The sequence below is a fragment of the Stegodyphus dumicola genome, chromosome 9, assembly GCF_044657685.1.
Source record: "Stegodyphus dumicola isolate Sdum_Otavi_A_Nest chromosome 9, ASM4465768v1".
NCBI lineage: Eukaryota > Metazoa > Arthropoda > Arachnida > Araneae > Eresidae > Stegodyphus > Stegodyphus dumicola.
Genome location: NC_140776.1, coordinates 80896423 through 80914651, shown reverse-complemented (window position 1 = coordinate 80914651; position 18229 = coordinate 80896423). Strand labels below are relative to the sequence as shown.

At 33.2% G+C, this 18229-nt stretch overlaps 1 protein-coding gene across 1 annotated transcript in view; it reads left to right on the top strand.

Annotated features, from left to right (window-relative positions):
- muc (dihydrolipoamide S-acetyltransferase muc) overlaps positions 1 to 18229 on the top strand; it is a 79289-nt gene that overhangs the window by 34825 nt on the left and 26235 nt on the right. Inside the window, exon 8 of the mRNA XM_085823673.1 lies at positions 5314 to 5394. Within this exon, the coding sequence (XP_085679799.1) occupies positions 5314 to 5394 (81 nt within the window). The remainder of the gene's footprint in view (positions 1 to 5313; positions 5395 to 18229) is intronic.

Here is an 18229-nt window from a genome sequence, read left to right as displayed (position 1 = left end):
CATGTGTTTGGTCCACTAAAAACACATCTAAAAGGGAAGTGCTTCAACTCAGACAATGAACTGAAGGACATAGTGGAAGTTTGGCTTCTACAGAAATTCTGGGAACAGGGAATCCTTTGGCTCATCTGAAACAGTGGTATAGTTGTGCTCATGCCTGTGGTGATTACTTGTGCATAAAGACTTGGGTTATACCCATATTGTCATTTCATAACTTTTTGAACACCCTTTATATATTCTGTGAAATTAATTATTATAGTGATATATGTTTGTAAAAAAGACTAAAACATTGTTACATTATTGTAATTGGAACTACAGTACAAAGTCTTTAATCCGGACTTGTCGGGACTTCAGTGATTCCGGATTAGGGGTTTTTCTGGATTGTAGATCATCAATTTAAATCTGGTAAGATGGCATGCAGAAATTATAAAATTAAAAATATGAAACCGTAATTTATGAAATAAAGAGCAATTATGATCTAGGGCATCAAAATTTACAAAAAAAAAAAAAAAAAAGCTTAATATTTATTTGTTTACTTTATTAAACATTTCTTTCAACGCGCACATGTGTAAAGCATACATTACGCATAGTCAAAATTAGAAAATTGCAACCAGAAAACTATCTCATGTGTATTCGTGCTATTTATAATGATGAGGAAATTGATTTAAATCATATTGGAGTACATCGAGATGAAGCACTACATTTAGTAAGGAATTATAAGCTATAAAAACATCTGCCCTGAAGATAATGATAGTGCTGACAGATCAACTTCCAGTTCATTGCACACCGTGGCTTCCCCCCTTCCTCCCACAGAGCAGCGTAAAATTGATAAACAGATTTCGGAATGGTTAGAGAAACAAATCACTTTTCTGTCACTTTCTTCATGCCTTTATCCATTTTTTGCAGCAATTCCACTTTTTGTTTAATGGACATCGAAACATGCTTTCACTTTGTAGATCCTATGGCAGCTCCAGAATTGGAAAAACCCTTTTGTAGCTTTGAGGTCCAGATTATGGACATCTGGATTAAAGACTTTTGACTGTATTTATTTGTTTACTTTATTAAACATTTCTTTCAATGTAAGTTGTTTAAGTTGCTTCGTTTTATGTGCTAATACTTTCTCTTTAATTCTATAAACAGACATAATTTCTTGTTCAGTTACAAAGTTCCGCTGTTCAAGTCCCGTAATTGCTGTGTGGAGAATACCGACTAATGTGTCAATAGAAATTTTTTCGTTTTCAATAACTTCTTTGTCACTTTCTTCACTATCGGAAGCGATACACCTGAAACATGCTTTCACTTTGTAGATGCTTTGGCAGCTTCAGAATTGGAAACTCTTTTTGACATAATCGAAAGTTCAAGCTTACTTTTTATAAAATTGCTCTAACAGTCTGCAAAAAATAATAAGCCGGATCCAATTAGAAGATTAAGGAACAACGCAATCTGCAACAGTAACTGAAATAGATAATTTTAGCCTAGCTTATACCGTCTGTTATTCATTAAATGTGCATGCGTAAATGTATTATGAGCATAAAGGTATTATGCGCATGCATAAATGTATAATGTGTTTATGCATGCGCAGAAAGTTTGTAGCTTTGAGGTCCGGATTGTAGATCATTCCGGATTATGGACGTCCGGATTAAAGACTTTATAATGTAAGTTGGAGGAGAAGAAAGAAAGTCATGCAGTTTGTGCCTTTACTCAGTTTTAAAGCATTATTTCCTCCATTAATGGTCAAATTATTTAAAATATTAAGGGTCTTGTATTAATTTTAAAATAGGATATCCAAATTTCATATCAGAAGCAGCAGTATTTATTTCATCTGCCATGCTGTATGTATATGAACTGATGTTATTTTTTAATATTTTCATTCATTTAACTACTCTTTTATGTGAGTAAAGAACATTTTGTTGTTTAATTCTATGGTTTTAAATTATTCATTGAAAGATTATTTTAATGTTAAATTTAATATATTATTTTTTTAGGAAAGTGGTGTTGTACATTCTTTAATATATTGTTCATGTTACATTTTAAACAAAAGTATTTACTTTAGTTCTAATTCTCCTAAATTTTTAATTGATAAAATAGTTTCACTGCATTTACTTGATCTGTCTGGAAATTAACTCTGTCAGGAGTCACTTCTATAAGTGCAGTATACAAGCAGTAAAATAAGATGCTATATTTCTTTTTTAATATTTTACTAAGACAGATGATTAAAAGCTAAAAAATAGTGGCATTTAAGTGTAAATAACTGACTTACATTATTTAAAGTTAACATATAATATGCTGAATGCTGGAAAAAGATGGCTGCATGGTTTATTTCTTTAGCTCTTTGTATGTCCTGGCTTTTTTAATTTGTTCAAGAAGAGTGGTATTTAAACAATATTATTAGGTAGATCTATAATTACTTTGGTCACTCTTCATTTTTATAACCTTCAGTTTAATAGGATAGTATTTAGATCATTAAAAAAATATTTAAAAAAAAACAAAATCTGAAATGTTTCAGATTTTAAATTACGTCCAAAGGGGAGTTTTTTAACATTTTGTGTGTTACCTTTCTTTATTAAATATCATGTTCCTCGCACTTAAACCATAAGATCCAGTGCAACAGCAATATCGCAAAATAGTTTTAAAACGAGCATATCTTTAGAATTTCCGATACAGAGACTCACGCGCTGGAGATAAAAATGTTTTTTCTGAACAACGTTGCCATTGCTCGGTTTGAAATCCTTGAGTTTGTTAATCAAAAATTTGTCAAAGTTTTAAAAAATAGGAAATCGATCATAAAACAAATTTCAAATTTCAAATTTGGTCTTCCACATGCTCATATTCGTTGGAGGATTACGTTATTCAAAATTCGATGACTCTACGTACCGTTGTTTTATCACAATACGAGAAATATACATACATTTATGCAGATTTTTCATTATTTAATTTCTTCAAATATAATGCAGGACTCTAACATTTTGTGGCAACAGTTTGAAAAGTGAACCGACATTTATGAGTCCGATGCAAAATGCCAAAACAAAACTAATAGTCCTTCGGGATTCAAATCCCTTTGGACTAAAAAATTTAAATAACTAAGTAACACACAGGAAGTAACAGCCAAGCTTATGACGAGAAAAGCAGTCGTGCTGCAGTGAGGGTTAAATTGATCAAGACTAACTAGTACTTCCAATCATAAAGTTTTCTCAGAAATTTTTATGAAACAATTTAAGCACTTCGCACAATTTTTGAAAATAATTTAAGCGCTATAATGAGAAAATTCTGGGTATGTAAAAGATAACCTTTTATACAGTGAAAAGTCGTTAATCCAGACTCATCGGGACTTCGGCGATTCCGGATTATTGATTTTTCTGGATTATAGATCATCAGTTTAAATCTGGTAAGATGACATGCAGAAATCATAAAATTAAAAATATGAAACCGTAATTTATGAAATAAAGAACAATTATGATCTAAAGGGTATCAAAATTTACAAAAAGAAAAAGCTTAATATTTATTTGTTTACTTTATTAAACATTTATTTCAATGTAAGTTGCTTCGTTTCATGTGATAACACTTTCTCTTTAATTCTATTAAACAGACATAATTTCTCGTTTAGTTACAAAGTTCCGCTGCTCAAGTCCTATAATTGCTATGTTGAGAATACCGACTAATTTGTCAATGGAAATGTTTTCGTTTTCAATAACCTCTGGGTCACTTTCTTCACTATCGAAAGCGAATTATAATGACGAGGAACTTGATTTAAATCATATCAAAGACGGAGTACATAGACATGAAATACTATACTTAGTAAGGAATTATAAGCCAAATAAAATAAAAACATCTGCCCTGAAGATAAGGATAGTGCTGACAGATCAACTTCCAATTCATCGCGCTCCGAAGCTTCCCCCTCCCGCCTCAGAGCAGTGTGAAATTTATAAACAGATTTCGGAATGGTTAGATAAACAAAGGATATGCCTTTATCCGTTTTTTGCAGCAATTGAACTTTTTGTTTAATGGACTTCGAAACATACTTTCGCTTTGTAGATCCTTTACATATTAGTAAATATATATCAGAAATTCTATTTGACATAATCAAAAGTTCAAGCTTACTTTTATAAAATTGCTCTAACAGTCTGCAAAAAATAATAAGCCGGATTCAATTCGAAGATTAAGGAACAATGCAATCTGCAACATTAACTGAATTAGATAATTTTAGCTTAGCTTATACCGTCCGTTATACATTAAAAGCGCATTCGTAAACGTATTTTGTGCATGCACACATGCATATTCGCAGCCGTAAGTGTCTTAGGCGCACGACGCATGCACAGAAAATTTGTAGCTTTGAGGTCCGGATTATAGTATATTCCGGATTATGGGTGTCCGAATTAACGACTTTTGACTGTATTCTGCTTGTATAGCAAATTTCCATTTGGCAAATTATTTGCCGTGTTTTAATAAGTTAGGTGCAAAGGCCTCTCTGCTTTTATGTGCAAAATTGGTGGAGATCCATGAGAATGAATTCCGTGATCAAATTGCCTTCTGTTACTGAACAAAATTTGAAATTTTTTACCACGTTTAAAAAATAATTACAAGGCAAAAACCGCATATTTTGGTAAGTAATGGTTCCAAATTTGGTGATCATCATAAGTTGCTTGTTTTGATAATTAATGATTGTAAAACAACACTTATTTTTTAGCTGATCCATAAAATATTAATTGTATATAGCTTTGCAGATTTGAATTTTGCACATAAAGGAGTGGAATATTTTCTTCTAATTTATGAAAGCGTGTTGAAACCTTTTTAACAACTAATCACATTTATGAATATTTTTAATGCTACCTACAAATTTGTAAAATTGAGAGCCCATTGTATTATTCATAAGCATTTCAGTTTAACAACACTTTTGTAAATATTTTTAAAGATTGAGTTCTTTTTAATCTTTTTTTTTTTTTTTTTTTTTTTGTATTTTTTTATGCTTCAGTTATTGTTTAATAGTGCATGTCGTATATTCCAATTTTGCATAATCATTCACTTATTTCACTCAGAGATGCATATATAAAAATTATAAGAATGGGGCAAAAGGATATGTAATGCTTATATCTTTTATTCATTATATCATGAATAAGTTTTGAGAGAAATATAGGAAATCTCACATTATAGTTTTAATAACGACATGAACTGTAAAGATTTTATAAAAGTTCCACAATATATGGAACGAGGAATTTATTTTTTATATTAACATTTAATGATATGCATTTGCAGCAATTTAATATTGTGTTTAATTTTGTAAAAAAAAATATTATTAAGTAAAAAAATTTAAATTTTTAGGGGTTATCTGCTATAAGTTCAGATACAAAAACATTAGCTACCAAAGCTAGAGAAGGCAAACTGAGGCCAGAAGAATTCCAGGTAATATAAATCATTATTATTTAAATTAACAGATATGCATTCTGAGATCATGTGATATGTATGTAATGTAGAATTAGTCTACCTTGATGATTATATGTGTGAAACACAGGCTTATCAGTGTGGGGTCAAAATAGAATAAATTAAAGATTTTTAATATGTCTAGAGTTGGAAACATGTAGTATTTTTTTTTTAATCTGATCACCTATAAATGATGTGAAATCTTTTGCATTATCAAAAAAGTCTCAACTGTACATTTTATGCACCTGAAAGAAAAATATAAAAATATAAACGTTACAGTATATGATTTATTAAATGTTCTTAGAAGAGAAAATTTCTTTAACGTAGTAGGAAAAATTAATATATTTTCATAACATCTATGAAAAATTAAATATTTTCATTTGGAATTTTAAATAATAAGAAATCATTGTTGAAATTTGGCAGGATGATTAAGCTTTGATTCATGAATGAGCTGCAAACAAACAGGGAATGACAGAGTGATAAGTCTTACTGAATTTTGATTAAGTAATATCTTTTTTGACAAATAGTATTTCTGCTTTAATCTGAAAAGGTGAAGATATTTGAAAATTTTCTTGTGGAATGATTTTCTGAGTTATGTGTCTCTTTTCCCATGAAACAACTTTATGTTTTCCCTTTCCATATCTGAAATTTCTTTCATGGAGGATAAAACTGAGCAGAAGAAATAAGTCTCTTTTAGTTGAAGTGGGGGGAAAAAAATAGTATTTATACTTATTTTATATTATTACATTTTTATCTTATTTATATTCAAAGTTGTTATATTTACTAATAATTTGAAATCTTTTCATTATTGGGTAATTTATTAGGCTTGTTTTTATACCTGGAAAAGCATTTTTTGGTAATGCAATATGGATATAAGATAAAATTTTGCAGTAGCCTTTTGTTTAATTTGGTTTAATTTCTCTTATAAAATATTAAAATGCTTATAATAAATCTTTCTGAAATGCATCATTTCAGAATTAATTGTCATCATATGATTCTTGGAAACAGAAGTAATGTATATATAGTACAAAGTCTGGAATCTGGATAGTATTTATCTACATAAACGTGCTAAATTTGCAAAAATTGGAACATGTTTAATAGTGTCACGTAGATGAAGGGATCCTACAAATGAACAGGCAAGTACTTAAGTCTAAACTCAAGTCTTTTTATTAACTCAAACTGAAAGAAGAGCTACTTATATACAGCTGGTGAACATGCTGAAATATTCCAGACTCGGAAAGTTCTGGAAGAATAAGAAGGAAATTAACATAAATAAGATTACATTAATAAGAAGGAAATTTACATAAATAAGGTAACATTAACAAGAAGGAAATTTACATAAAAACCAATTATCAGGCATCTTGCCGTTGATGGGTTTCGAACCCGGGACCTTCGAGTTTCGAGTCCTGCGTCGAAAAGAGCAATTTTTGCTACATTTCCCCCTTCTTAGGAAGAAGCAGCATCCCACTGCGATCTGGTCTGGCTTCTTGTGACAGGTTTCCTGAAAATATTGGGCTTTCTTTCATTGTCTAGTTGTACTTTTGAATCAAGATAGGGCTTCAATCTCAATACGTGAACGATGTCTTTTGAATTCCATCATTTTTTATTTTGTTCCATACTTTCTACTTCGTGCGTCACGTCAGAGAGCTGTCATTTTATTCGATACGGTCTAAAGTAACGTCTTAAGAGCTTTTCGGATAACCCAACCTTTCGTACTGGAGTGAAGACCCAGACAAAATCTCCGATGTTGTAGCTGACAGGTTGATGTCTCTCACCATATCAGAGCTTGTCTGTGGTTTGCACTTTAAGAATATGGAGTTTTGCAAGCTGTCTAGCTTCTTCAGCTCTAGTGATTTGATGCTGCACATAACTATCTTCGGAATCTTCGATACTGTATGGGAAAATTACGTCAAGAGGAGACTGGATATCTCTGCTATAAATGAGAAAAATGGGCTGAATCTCGTTGTGTCTTGTTTGGCTGAATTATAGGCATAGGTTACAAATGGTAGAATAGTATCCCAATTTTTCTGTTCAACGTCTATGAACATGGACAACATGTCTGCCAATGTCTTATTGAATCTTTCAGTTAAGCAGTTGGTCTGAGGGTGAAAAGCAGTCGTCAGAAGATGAGACATCTTGCATAAATGAATTACTTCTTTAACAACGTTGGACAGAAAGTAGTGTCTTCGGTCATTTATCATTTCTTTGGGGGCACGATGCTTCAGTACAATTTCTTCAACTATAAACTTGGCAGTTTCAGTGCCCTCAGCTGTTAGTATTGCCTTTGTGACTGTAAATCTGGTAAGGTAATCTGTGCAAACTATAATCCACCAGTTCCTATTTCGAGTAACAGGAAAGCATCCAAGTAGATCTATTTCAATTTTGGTAAATGGTGTGTCGGGGAGTTTTATCGGATAAAGCTGTCCTGGTGGATGTTGCGGCGGCGATTTCCATCTTTGGCATTCTCGGCAATGTGATACATACCGCCGTGTGCTTCCATATAGCCCTGGCCAATGGTACTTCCTCCTTATTCGGTTGTACGTTTTGGCAAATCTGAGATGGCCAGCGGTTGGAGCATCATGAAGATTTCTTAGAACCTCACTACGAAGTTGCTTTGGTACCACCAAGAGTCATTGCTGTCCCATAGGATCGTAGCTTCTCAAACGATTAAAATTCATCATTACAACTCTCAAGAGAGGTGACACATATCAAAATTATCAAATATGAAATGGTATACTGTACAAAGAAGCTAAATCTATGATCATAGCTTTTTTTTTGTACAGTATTGCTATGATCATAGATTTAGCTTCTTTGTACAGTATACCATTTCATATTTGATAATTTTGATATGTGTCACCTCTCTTGAGAGTTGTAATGATGGATTTTAATCATTTGTCCTTCTGCTGCTCTTTTCCATAATCTACAATCGCCGCAAAGAAAGGGATGTCTTCATTGTTCTCAATTATTAGTTCTATGAGAGGCTTCCTTGATAGTGAATCTGCATTGGAGTGTTTGCGACCGCTCTTGTAGAAAATATTTATGTCGTATTCCTGCAACCTGAGAGCCTACCGTACAAGTCTTCTGGGTGGATCCTTAACATTGGCCAGCCAACATAAAGAGTAGTGATCTGTGACCAACGTGAAGGGTTTTCCGTAGAGGTATGGCCTGAATTAACTAATTGCCCAGATGATGACAAGGCATTCTTTTTCGGTGGTGGAATAGTTCCTATCAGCTGCATTAAGGGACCTGTATGCATAGGCTATTGGTCTTTCTTTGCCATCCGGGATCTGAACCAGTACTGCACCGATGCCATAGCTGCTAGTGTCAGAATATTCTGCATCTGGAATGAAATATCCCAAAACAGTGCCACTGGTCAGCAGCCTTTTGAGCATTGCGAAAGATTCAATCTGTAACGTGGTCCAAGAAAATTTTGCATCTTTCTTCAACAAGTTATGCAGGGGCTTTGTGATATCTGCGAAATTTTTGATATATCGTCAGTAGTAGGGGCACAAGCCCAGAAAAACTTTGGACATCGGCAATATTTTTAGGAGCAGGGAACTTTGCTACAGCCTCTACCTTTTGTGGATCGGGATACATCTCTTGTTGATCAACTAAGTGTCCCAGTATAGTCAGCTTCTTTTTGCCGAATGAACATTTCTTGGAATTTAGCATCAGTCCTGCTCTTTGGATACATTTCAGTATTTCCCTCAAACGCTTTTGATGTTCTTCGAAATTAGGTGGCTACACGATTATGTCTTCGAGGTAGCAAAGACAGATATTCCATTTGAGACCTCTTAGTACCGTGTCCATCATCTGTTCAAATGTGCCTGGAGCATTGCATAATCTGAAGGGCATGACTTTAAATTCATAGAGACCATCTGGAGTCACAAAAGCTGTCTTTTCTCTGTCTTTATCATCAACCTCTATTTGCCAATATCCATCATAGAGAAAATTTTTGCTCAAGCCAGGCAGTCCAAAGCATCATTGATGCGAGGTAACGGATAGACGTCCTTTTTATTTACTTTGTTCAGTTTTCTGTAATCAACACAAAAGCGCCATTCACCGTTTTTCTTCTTCACAAGCATGACTGGAGATGACCATGGACTGTCTGATGGTTGTATCACATCTTCTTTTAGCATTCATTGCACTTTTTCTGCAATCACACACCTCTCAGTGGCTGACACATGGTGTGGCCTTTGTTTGATTGGTGCACTATCACCTGTATCAATCTTGTGCTTCACCGTATTGTATCGGGATTTTTTTGCAATATTGTTAAAGTAAAAAATGTCACTAAATTCATCTAGTAGACTTAATAGCTCGTCTTTCTCAGCATTGGTCAAATAAGTATCAAAAGTTTCTTTTAAGTTTTCTTGAGACAACCTTTTCCCGGACCTATGTACCTTGGAACCTTCTGGAGCCTGACCACTTAGGGAGTTGCATACAAAAAATTAGTTTATACTTTTGCAAAATCCAGTAAAAGAGAAAATTTGCTTTAATTATACTAGATTGGAAAATGGTTTGATAGAACCTCAGCTACATTTCAGAATTCATCCAGAATTTCATCATATTCCTTTTCATTTTGAAGTAGGTTTTATATACTGTGCATGACACCAGTAAAGTAAGATTCTAGAAATGACAAATTAAAAATATATTTTTGAATTCATAAAACGTTTCTAAACTGTAAAGACTAAATCGTTTTAGATTGTGTAAAGTTATCTTCAGGAAATTTCATTGTATTTAACCACTTAACTGTCTCGTATATTTTTTTTTAAAAAATTAATCGAAAATGGAAAATCCTCCTTTTTTATGATTATATCAATAAAATGATTAGAAACATTTATTATGTATATAATAAATGAAGTAACTGCTGTAGTCATTATTCAGGCATATATGTAAACAATTTATTTTCATTACTATTTGCTGGAACTTCCCTTTTTGATCTGCTGTTTGATTTTATGGTTTTTGCTTTTAATGCATTCTTATATTTTAATAAAAAGGATGAAATGAAGCTAAAATTAATAAAACAATTATTATATAGTAAGGCATGTGAAAGTGCAAAATATAAAAGTGATTTTTTTATAATGGCAAATGCAATACCCATATGGATATTCAGTCACTGCAGTATTTCAATTTTCTAAATCATGCAGCTTCAAGAATTTTTATTTCAAATCTCCATACTAATCTGTTATAAAACTTTCAGTCAAAAGTCTTTAAACGGGACTCGTCGGGACTACGGCGATTCCGAATTATCGTTTTTTCTGGATTATAGATCATCAGTTTAAATCTGGTAAGATGGCATGCAGAAATTATAAAATTAAAAATATGAAACCGTAATTTATGAAATAAAGAGCAATTATGATCTAAAGAGTATCAAAATTTACAAAAAAAAAAAAAAAAAGCTTAATATTTATTTGTTTACCTTATTAAACATTTCTTTCAACATTCACATGTGTAAAGCATACATTACGCATAGTCAAAATTAGAAAATTGGAACCAGAAAACTATTTGATGTGTATTCGTGATATTTATAATGATGAGGAATTTGATTTAAATCATATCAATGATGGAGTACATTGAGATGAAATGCTACATTTAGTAAGGAATTATAAGCCGAATAAAATAAAAACATCTGCCCTGAAGATAAGGATAGTGCTGACAGATCACCTTCCAGTTCATTGCACGCTGTGACTCCCCCCCCCCCCTCCCCGCAGAGCAGCGTGAAATTGATAAACAGATTTCGGAAAGGTTAGAGAAAAAAGGATATGCCTTTATCCATTTTTTTTGCAGTAATTCCACTTTTTGTTTGATGGACATCGAAACATGCTTTTACTTTGTAGATCCTTTGGCAGCTCCAGAATCGGAAATTCTTTTTGACATAATCGAAAGTTCAAGCTTACTTTTATAAAATTGCTCTAACAGTCTGCAAAAAATAATAAGCCGGATCCAATTCGAAGATTAAGGAACAATGCAATGTGCAACATTAACTGAAATAGATAATTAGATAATTTTAGCTTAGCTTATACCATCTGTTATACGTTAAACGCGCATGCGTAAGCGTATTATGCACACGCGTAAACGTATTATGAGCATGCGTCAACGCATTATGCGGTGACGCATGCGCAGAAAGTTTGTAGTTTTGAGGTCCAGATTATAGATCATTCCGGATTATGGACGTCCGGATTAAAGACTTTTGACTGTATTACATATTGCCACATGAGTAGCAATATATTATTACATTGATGTAGATTATTATTTCTCCTTTATGAAAGTTTTCATATCTTGTGGCTTTAAGACTTTGGCAGAGCATCAGAACTAATATCTGTGTAAGGTATTTAATATGTTCTATGCCTAATAATGGCACACGCATAGGAATGACAAAATACCATGTAGTTGTTGCATCATTTCTGTACAATATAAAAACAAGCACAAGAAGCACTGGTCAAATCATTTAAAATTTCATTAGACTTTATAACATTTTAGTCAATAATGTCTATGAATTTTGAAAACATGAAACTTCTTTGGTGACCAAGTTACTAAACGAAGACATATAACACTAACTTAAATTCATAAATTCATGATTACATTGTTTAATGAGAATGCATCTTGCTACGCTGTCATTAAAAGTGTGTATTTTAATTATGGTGTATTTTAATTATGGCAAAGCACACGAGGGCTATCTGCCTAAGGGGAGGGATGCCTTTCGTGGAGGACTTTCTAAGGGAAACTGGCTCGTATACACGTTACACATGGGGAAAACCACGAAAACGCCCATGCAGCCAGCCCGTTCGCGGGATTCGAACCTCGGACCGAACTACCAGTGTTCAGCGACTTTACCGCTCGGCCGCTGGTGGGCCAGTCATTAAAAGATGGGCTATTATCTTATTGATACTAGGTTATGGTGCAGGGTGGATGTGACCTACTTAAGAAATGTGTAAAAAAGAAAGTGTCTAGGAATATATAGTGGGAAATCTTCTTGTAAAAATTTCTCAGATTTTGATGAAAACAGGTATCAGTTTTGAGTTGGTGGAGATCTTTTAGGAAAAGTTAAGTGTGTTGAAAGTATGCACTACTTGTTCAGTATCTCAAATGCTGATGCCAGAATAAAGAAAAAATGATTGATTATGAACAAAAATCGCTTTGTATAATAAATATCAGCAAAAGATTTTTTTACATATCTAGTGATATTAGATGAGATATGTATTCTTTATTGACATGGAAAAAAAATGGAACTTGGTATGGAATCTTTTTTGAACTCATGAGTTCAGGATACAGAAGTCTGCAGAGAAAGATTTAGATCTCTATTTTGGGATAGTAGAGGTGCCATTCCTCGTGATAGTAGAGGAGCAATTGTCATGTTATGTCATCACAGTGACAAATTTTATGATGCCAAACTTGGATTTAACAATAAAGGAAAAAAATGCTATGGCAAACTCAAAAGTGTTATTGCATCATGCTACACTGCTATTCAGCTATGTGCTTTGCCTTCACCCACCAACTTTTTTCTTCAAGCTAAAATTCTTAGATTTACTTCCCCCCAAAAAAAATGTTTGCTTAGTTCACATTACAGCAACAATGATAATGTGAGAAATGTTGCTCAAAAATGGTTTAAAGCTCTCTGACAAACCCCTCCCCCTCGGTTGAATATTAACACTTTATTCAGGGGTTCTCAACCTTTTTTTTTTTTTTTTTTGTTGTTGCCCCATGCATCTCATTAACCAATGCTAGATTATTCCTGTTTCCTGCCTAGATATTTTCTAATGTGTTTTATAAACTAAACAGCAAAAAATATAGAGAATGTTGATAAATACCAAAATAAAAATATTTTTTTTGTATTCTTAAAATAAAACCTAAATACTTAACAGCTAAATAAAAGGCTGATTGTATTTACCCATGAAACATTTACTCCCCAGTTGAGAACCCCTGATTGAATTGTTTTAAAAGCTAAATGCATTGAAAGTAAGGAAAGCTGTGTAGAAAATAAGAGAAGGTATGTTGAGAACAAGCAAACCGTTTTTAAGTATATGAAGTTTAAAATTTACTGAATATCTCTTAGATACAGATATGATGTTGTATGATACTGCAATTTTTGTGCAAGTGTTTAGTAATTTTTCATAGTGAAGATTATAATTATCTAAAATTTTCACATTTTATTTAATAGTTACATGAAAAATATTAGAAGTGTATCTACTTTTTAACATTTTTAAGTTAGTGTGCCCTTTAACTGAGTAAATGTTAAGAAAAAGATGAATTCGTATTGGAAGCAAGTCAATAATAAGCTCTCTTAAATCAAAATTCACTGTGGGGAAAAATTCTGAATCTGAAAATTGATGCAAATTGAAATTTTGTTACTCTACTGAATGTATAAAAATGCATTCAATGCTAAAATTCCTACATTATGTCTTAAATTGACTTTATTATGAGTCCAACTAAAATTAATTCTTTTTATTTGAATTTTGTTAGCTGTTTTATTATATTAGTAATACAGTCAAAAGTCGTTAATTCGGACTCGTCGGGACTGAATTTTTTACAACAAGTTTGCTAATACCAATTGCCAAGTTTGTTTATTTCAAGGATAATTGGATGTAAGAAGTCTGCCGTTTTAAAGCCAGATTTGAAGCAGATCATTCAAAGGTTATCTTCTGTGCTTCTGTAACTTGCGTCCGAGCAAAAACTGTCAAAAATAGGATACTGCTGATCTCTGAAGATAAGATTAACTTTTGGTTTTCTTTAAAAAAAAAAAAAAAAAAAAAAAAAAAAAAAAAAAAAAAGATTTTATTGCATTTTAATACTTTGTTTCAGAATTATAGTTTATCGTGTAAGATTTTGTTTAAAATAACTGACGCTAAAAATATTCAGCTTAAATTTATAATTGGTATTTGTGGTAAAGAAGTATTTTAAAATTATTATTTATGCTTTACTTTTATTTGTATTGAAAATTTATGTTGATAATTGATATGTGTAAGCCATCCCGGCGTTTATGTAAAAAAAGGAACTGCTAGCTGAGTTTTGAATTTGTTGTCAAGCAGGCGCGTGAAAAATAAGTAATAATGTCAAACTGACGTAGTGTGATTTGGTTATACTGCTGAATTGGCAAAGATTTTTTCTTAGTTCTTGCCATCCAGGCGTGTGGTAGATAGTAACGTCATCCCGACGTATTACAGATTGTATATTCTAAAAGTTGTATTGCCAAACTGGCAGAAATTGTTTTTGTTATCGCCAGCCAGGCGTGGAGATAGATAGTAAAATTGTCAAACTGACGTTGGTAAAATTCCATTGTATTGCCTAACTGGCAAGGTGTTTATATAGTTATAGCTAACGAGGCTTGTGAATAGTGAGTTAAAACGTCAACCCGATGTTGTTAAATTTCTTAAATTCATATTATGTTAAATGTTAAATATGAAACTACTTGCCGTTAAAGGGAGTGATCGTATAGTGAAACGTGTACAGCATTTTTGCGTTGTGAAAAAAATGCATTCCGGGACCGCGCCATGAGAGGATCGAAAACATAAAACATATACAAGATATAAAGGAAAAGTTCATATTAAATATATAAAAAACACATACTGTAAGAGGTTCCAGATTAAATATCAGTTCATTCAATTACAACACAATAAGAAAAATCTTAACCTCATCTGAGAGTCTGTTCATTTAAATTCATAAAAAACTTAAGGTTTGTCTGGTGATTTAAAAGAACGGAAAGGGAAACAATTTAAGGCCTGAGAGTTAAATTTTAGATTTGACGTGGTTTTTTTTTTTTTTTTTTTACTGCTAAGGACGTTTTTGAAAAAACTTGCCTAAAGTTCCAACACACCAAAAAAATATAATACTTATCTTGAGTGGACATCTTGAAGTGGAGGAGAGCTCATATCTTAGCTCTATCCTTACGTCACTTGGCAAATCCGCAAGACAGAGACTCGAACAGCACGACAATAAATTACATCAGCTATACCGTCAAATCTTACGCCGGCTACTGGTTTTCATAGAAGAAAATTATTCCCACTGGAAGCAAGAGAACAGCTTACACCGCACGGCTGTCTGCCTAGACTCTCAGCTCCACCAAGGAAAACGTAGACAATTAAGCTAGGCATTTTAGAGAACGGCTAACGCAGGCTTCCAGTTGACTAAGGTGACATAATTCCTTCTGTTTTCAAGTCGGAGTTCAGAGGACATCGTCCTGACTTTTGCCGATACTGATAGAGACCCAAGTCTCTGTTAATTTTTTTGTTATTCGCTCAACAGTTTTTTTTCTTCGCATTTTTGAGAAAACCCGCGGCCGGGGTGCATAATTGCCGCTCCCCGCCGGAAGCACCGCTCGATGCCGACTAAATCCTTTCCTTCCTCCCTCGCAACACACACAAGTTTTTTTCTCAGTCTCCGTCAACAAGTCCGTCAAGCCCGAAAGTCAGCGAATCCAAGCAGTGAGTGCCTAAGCGAGTCAAGAGTAAGAGTCTAAGCGAGTCAAGAGTAAGTGTGTCTCGCCTCTTAACCAAACGCGGCCGGGGAGCATATTTGCCGCTCCCCTCCGGAAAACATCCCGCTTCGTAATTACATTTTGTCCAGCAAGCCGTCAGTCCAGCAAGCCCGAAAATCAGCGAGTCAGTCAGAGAGTCAGCCAAAAAAGTAAGTGTGTCCAACTCAAATTTCCTTCTTCTCCTTCACCAAACGGGCTCCCACTATGGCTTCACTTATCGCCCCCTTAATTATGGCAAAATCTTCGTTTTCAACTCCAGAATGCGGAAATAAGGGTGATCGCGCATGCGCGCCCTTCTTCACTTAGCCAACAACCGGACCCTCAATCGCCAAAAACCTGAATGACTTACATTGAAAGACAAGTAGCAACCTTTGACCTTTCCGTCACGTACTTTCCTCTCTTAAGGTCAACTAACAATGAAAATTCTTTCTCGAACATTCTAAAGCGCGCGAAATCATGACTTGGCGAAAATTGCCTCCCTTTCCCTGCTTCTTTCACAATGAATAAAAGTTTGTACAAGAATTACAAATAGAGGAAAATAAATAATACTCTTTTAAGCTAAATAATATTTCCAGAAGCATCTGTTTTTCCCCAAAATTAAAGCCTTAAATTAAATAATTCAGAATCAAAATAAAATTTAAATTTCCATAAATCATAAAATCATTCACATAGTTTTTACAACGCTATCAGATAATTTCTCTACATAACATTCCTTTCCCCTAAGGAATTAAATTTTGGTTTACCAAAATTTTGCAGACAGACACTTCTTGAAATACCATGACTCATACTGTGCAATAAGGCTAAAGGATAACATGATGTAACAATATTTCATACGACTCCTTGGTACAGTGACGTTACTGACACATTAAATGTAAAGTCCAAAATGTGCAAGTAAAACAACAAGATTAATCAAAGCAATTACTAATTAAAATACTCAAGGAAGATCATCAAAAATAATTAATCAAAAACATCAATTAAATCACTTAATTAAACCTAGAAATACTCAGAACACATACAAAAATAAAAATAAAAATAAGGCGCTAATCACAAACAAAATATGTCTAAGATCAATCAATAAGATAATTAACGCACCGCAGATACATAAAATACATTCCTGAGAAAATAAACACACTAATAATTCAAACAATTCCAAATAAAATATGTCAAATGAACGTATTCAAATAAGGAGTAAAGACCCCTAAGTACTACGAAATTGAATTACTTCTAAGATTGAATCCCAAACAGTCACGTCTAAGAACAGAAGCAGCCTGATCAGGGCCAAGCATTAGAAAAGAAAAGAACGTTACAACACAAGGAACCTCGGAACCAGCCGAAAATACCCCACACAAAGATCAGAAAGAAGGAAAACGTGATTGTCCAAAAATTCAATCCAACCAAAATCAATTCCGAGAATGAACATAACGAATACGCTGTGCAAATACCAATTAGAATTTTATCCAAAACACACAAAAATAATAGTAATAATACAACCTAATGTATATACAAAATGACGTTTGGCCAATAATTACAAACAGATACTACCAAGATACACATATAGACATAAAATGAAAATACAATTAAACTGTAAAAATTTCGTACATAATTCAAATGAGCAATGAGATCAGCGATACTTAAAAAAAAAATTTAAACTGCAATACCTAAACAAATACACAAATAGTCATTATGTTAAACCATATCAAGTCAAAAATATTTCACTGTAATTCAAATCAAGCCAAAAAAAAATCAACCAGCAAGAGTGAAGTGTCGCTAAAAATTTCAAACCTCAAAGTAAACACTAGTGAGTAACAACACCTATTTAAGTCCCCTTAGTTAGACAACAAAAATTTCAGTAATTCTAAAAATCCCTTAAGTCTATGAGAAAAAAAATTCAACCTAGTCAAAGAAATCAATCAAAGCTGGACTGAAGCACGTTACTAGAACACTAAATAAAATATCACAATTCAACAAAGTGTTCAAAAGAAACCCCCCAATTTTAGGCAAAACTGAGATCTATTCTGCATCAGACTCTTCCAAAATGTTGTATAGTAACCTAAGTAGCAGCTTTCAGCAACACCTCCACCCAAACAAAAGAAACAAAGTAACTCTTTACCGCGTCCATGTAAGCTGAGAAAAGCGCTGTATTATAAATGACAGACTCAAACTTTACGTATCAAGCAAACCTCCAGACACGTTGAAAGAGAACATAAGATCTCTTATCTCGGAAAGAAAAGTGCGCTGACCGAAACGTTACAATCCTGAACCAACACAAAGAAAAAGATACAACAATAGTTTTCTCAGATAACAAGTTCCTGTTTCTCCCGGTGTAAGAGGTCAAGTGCCACCATG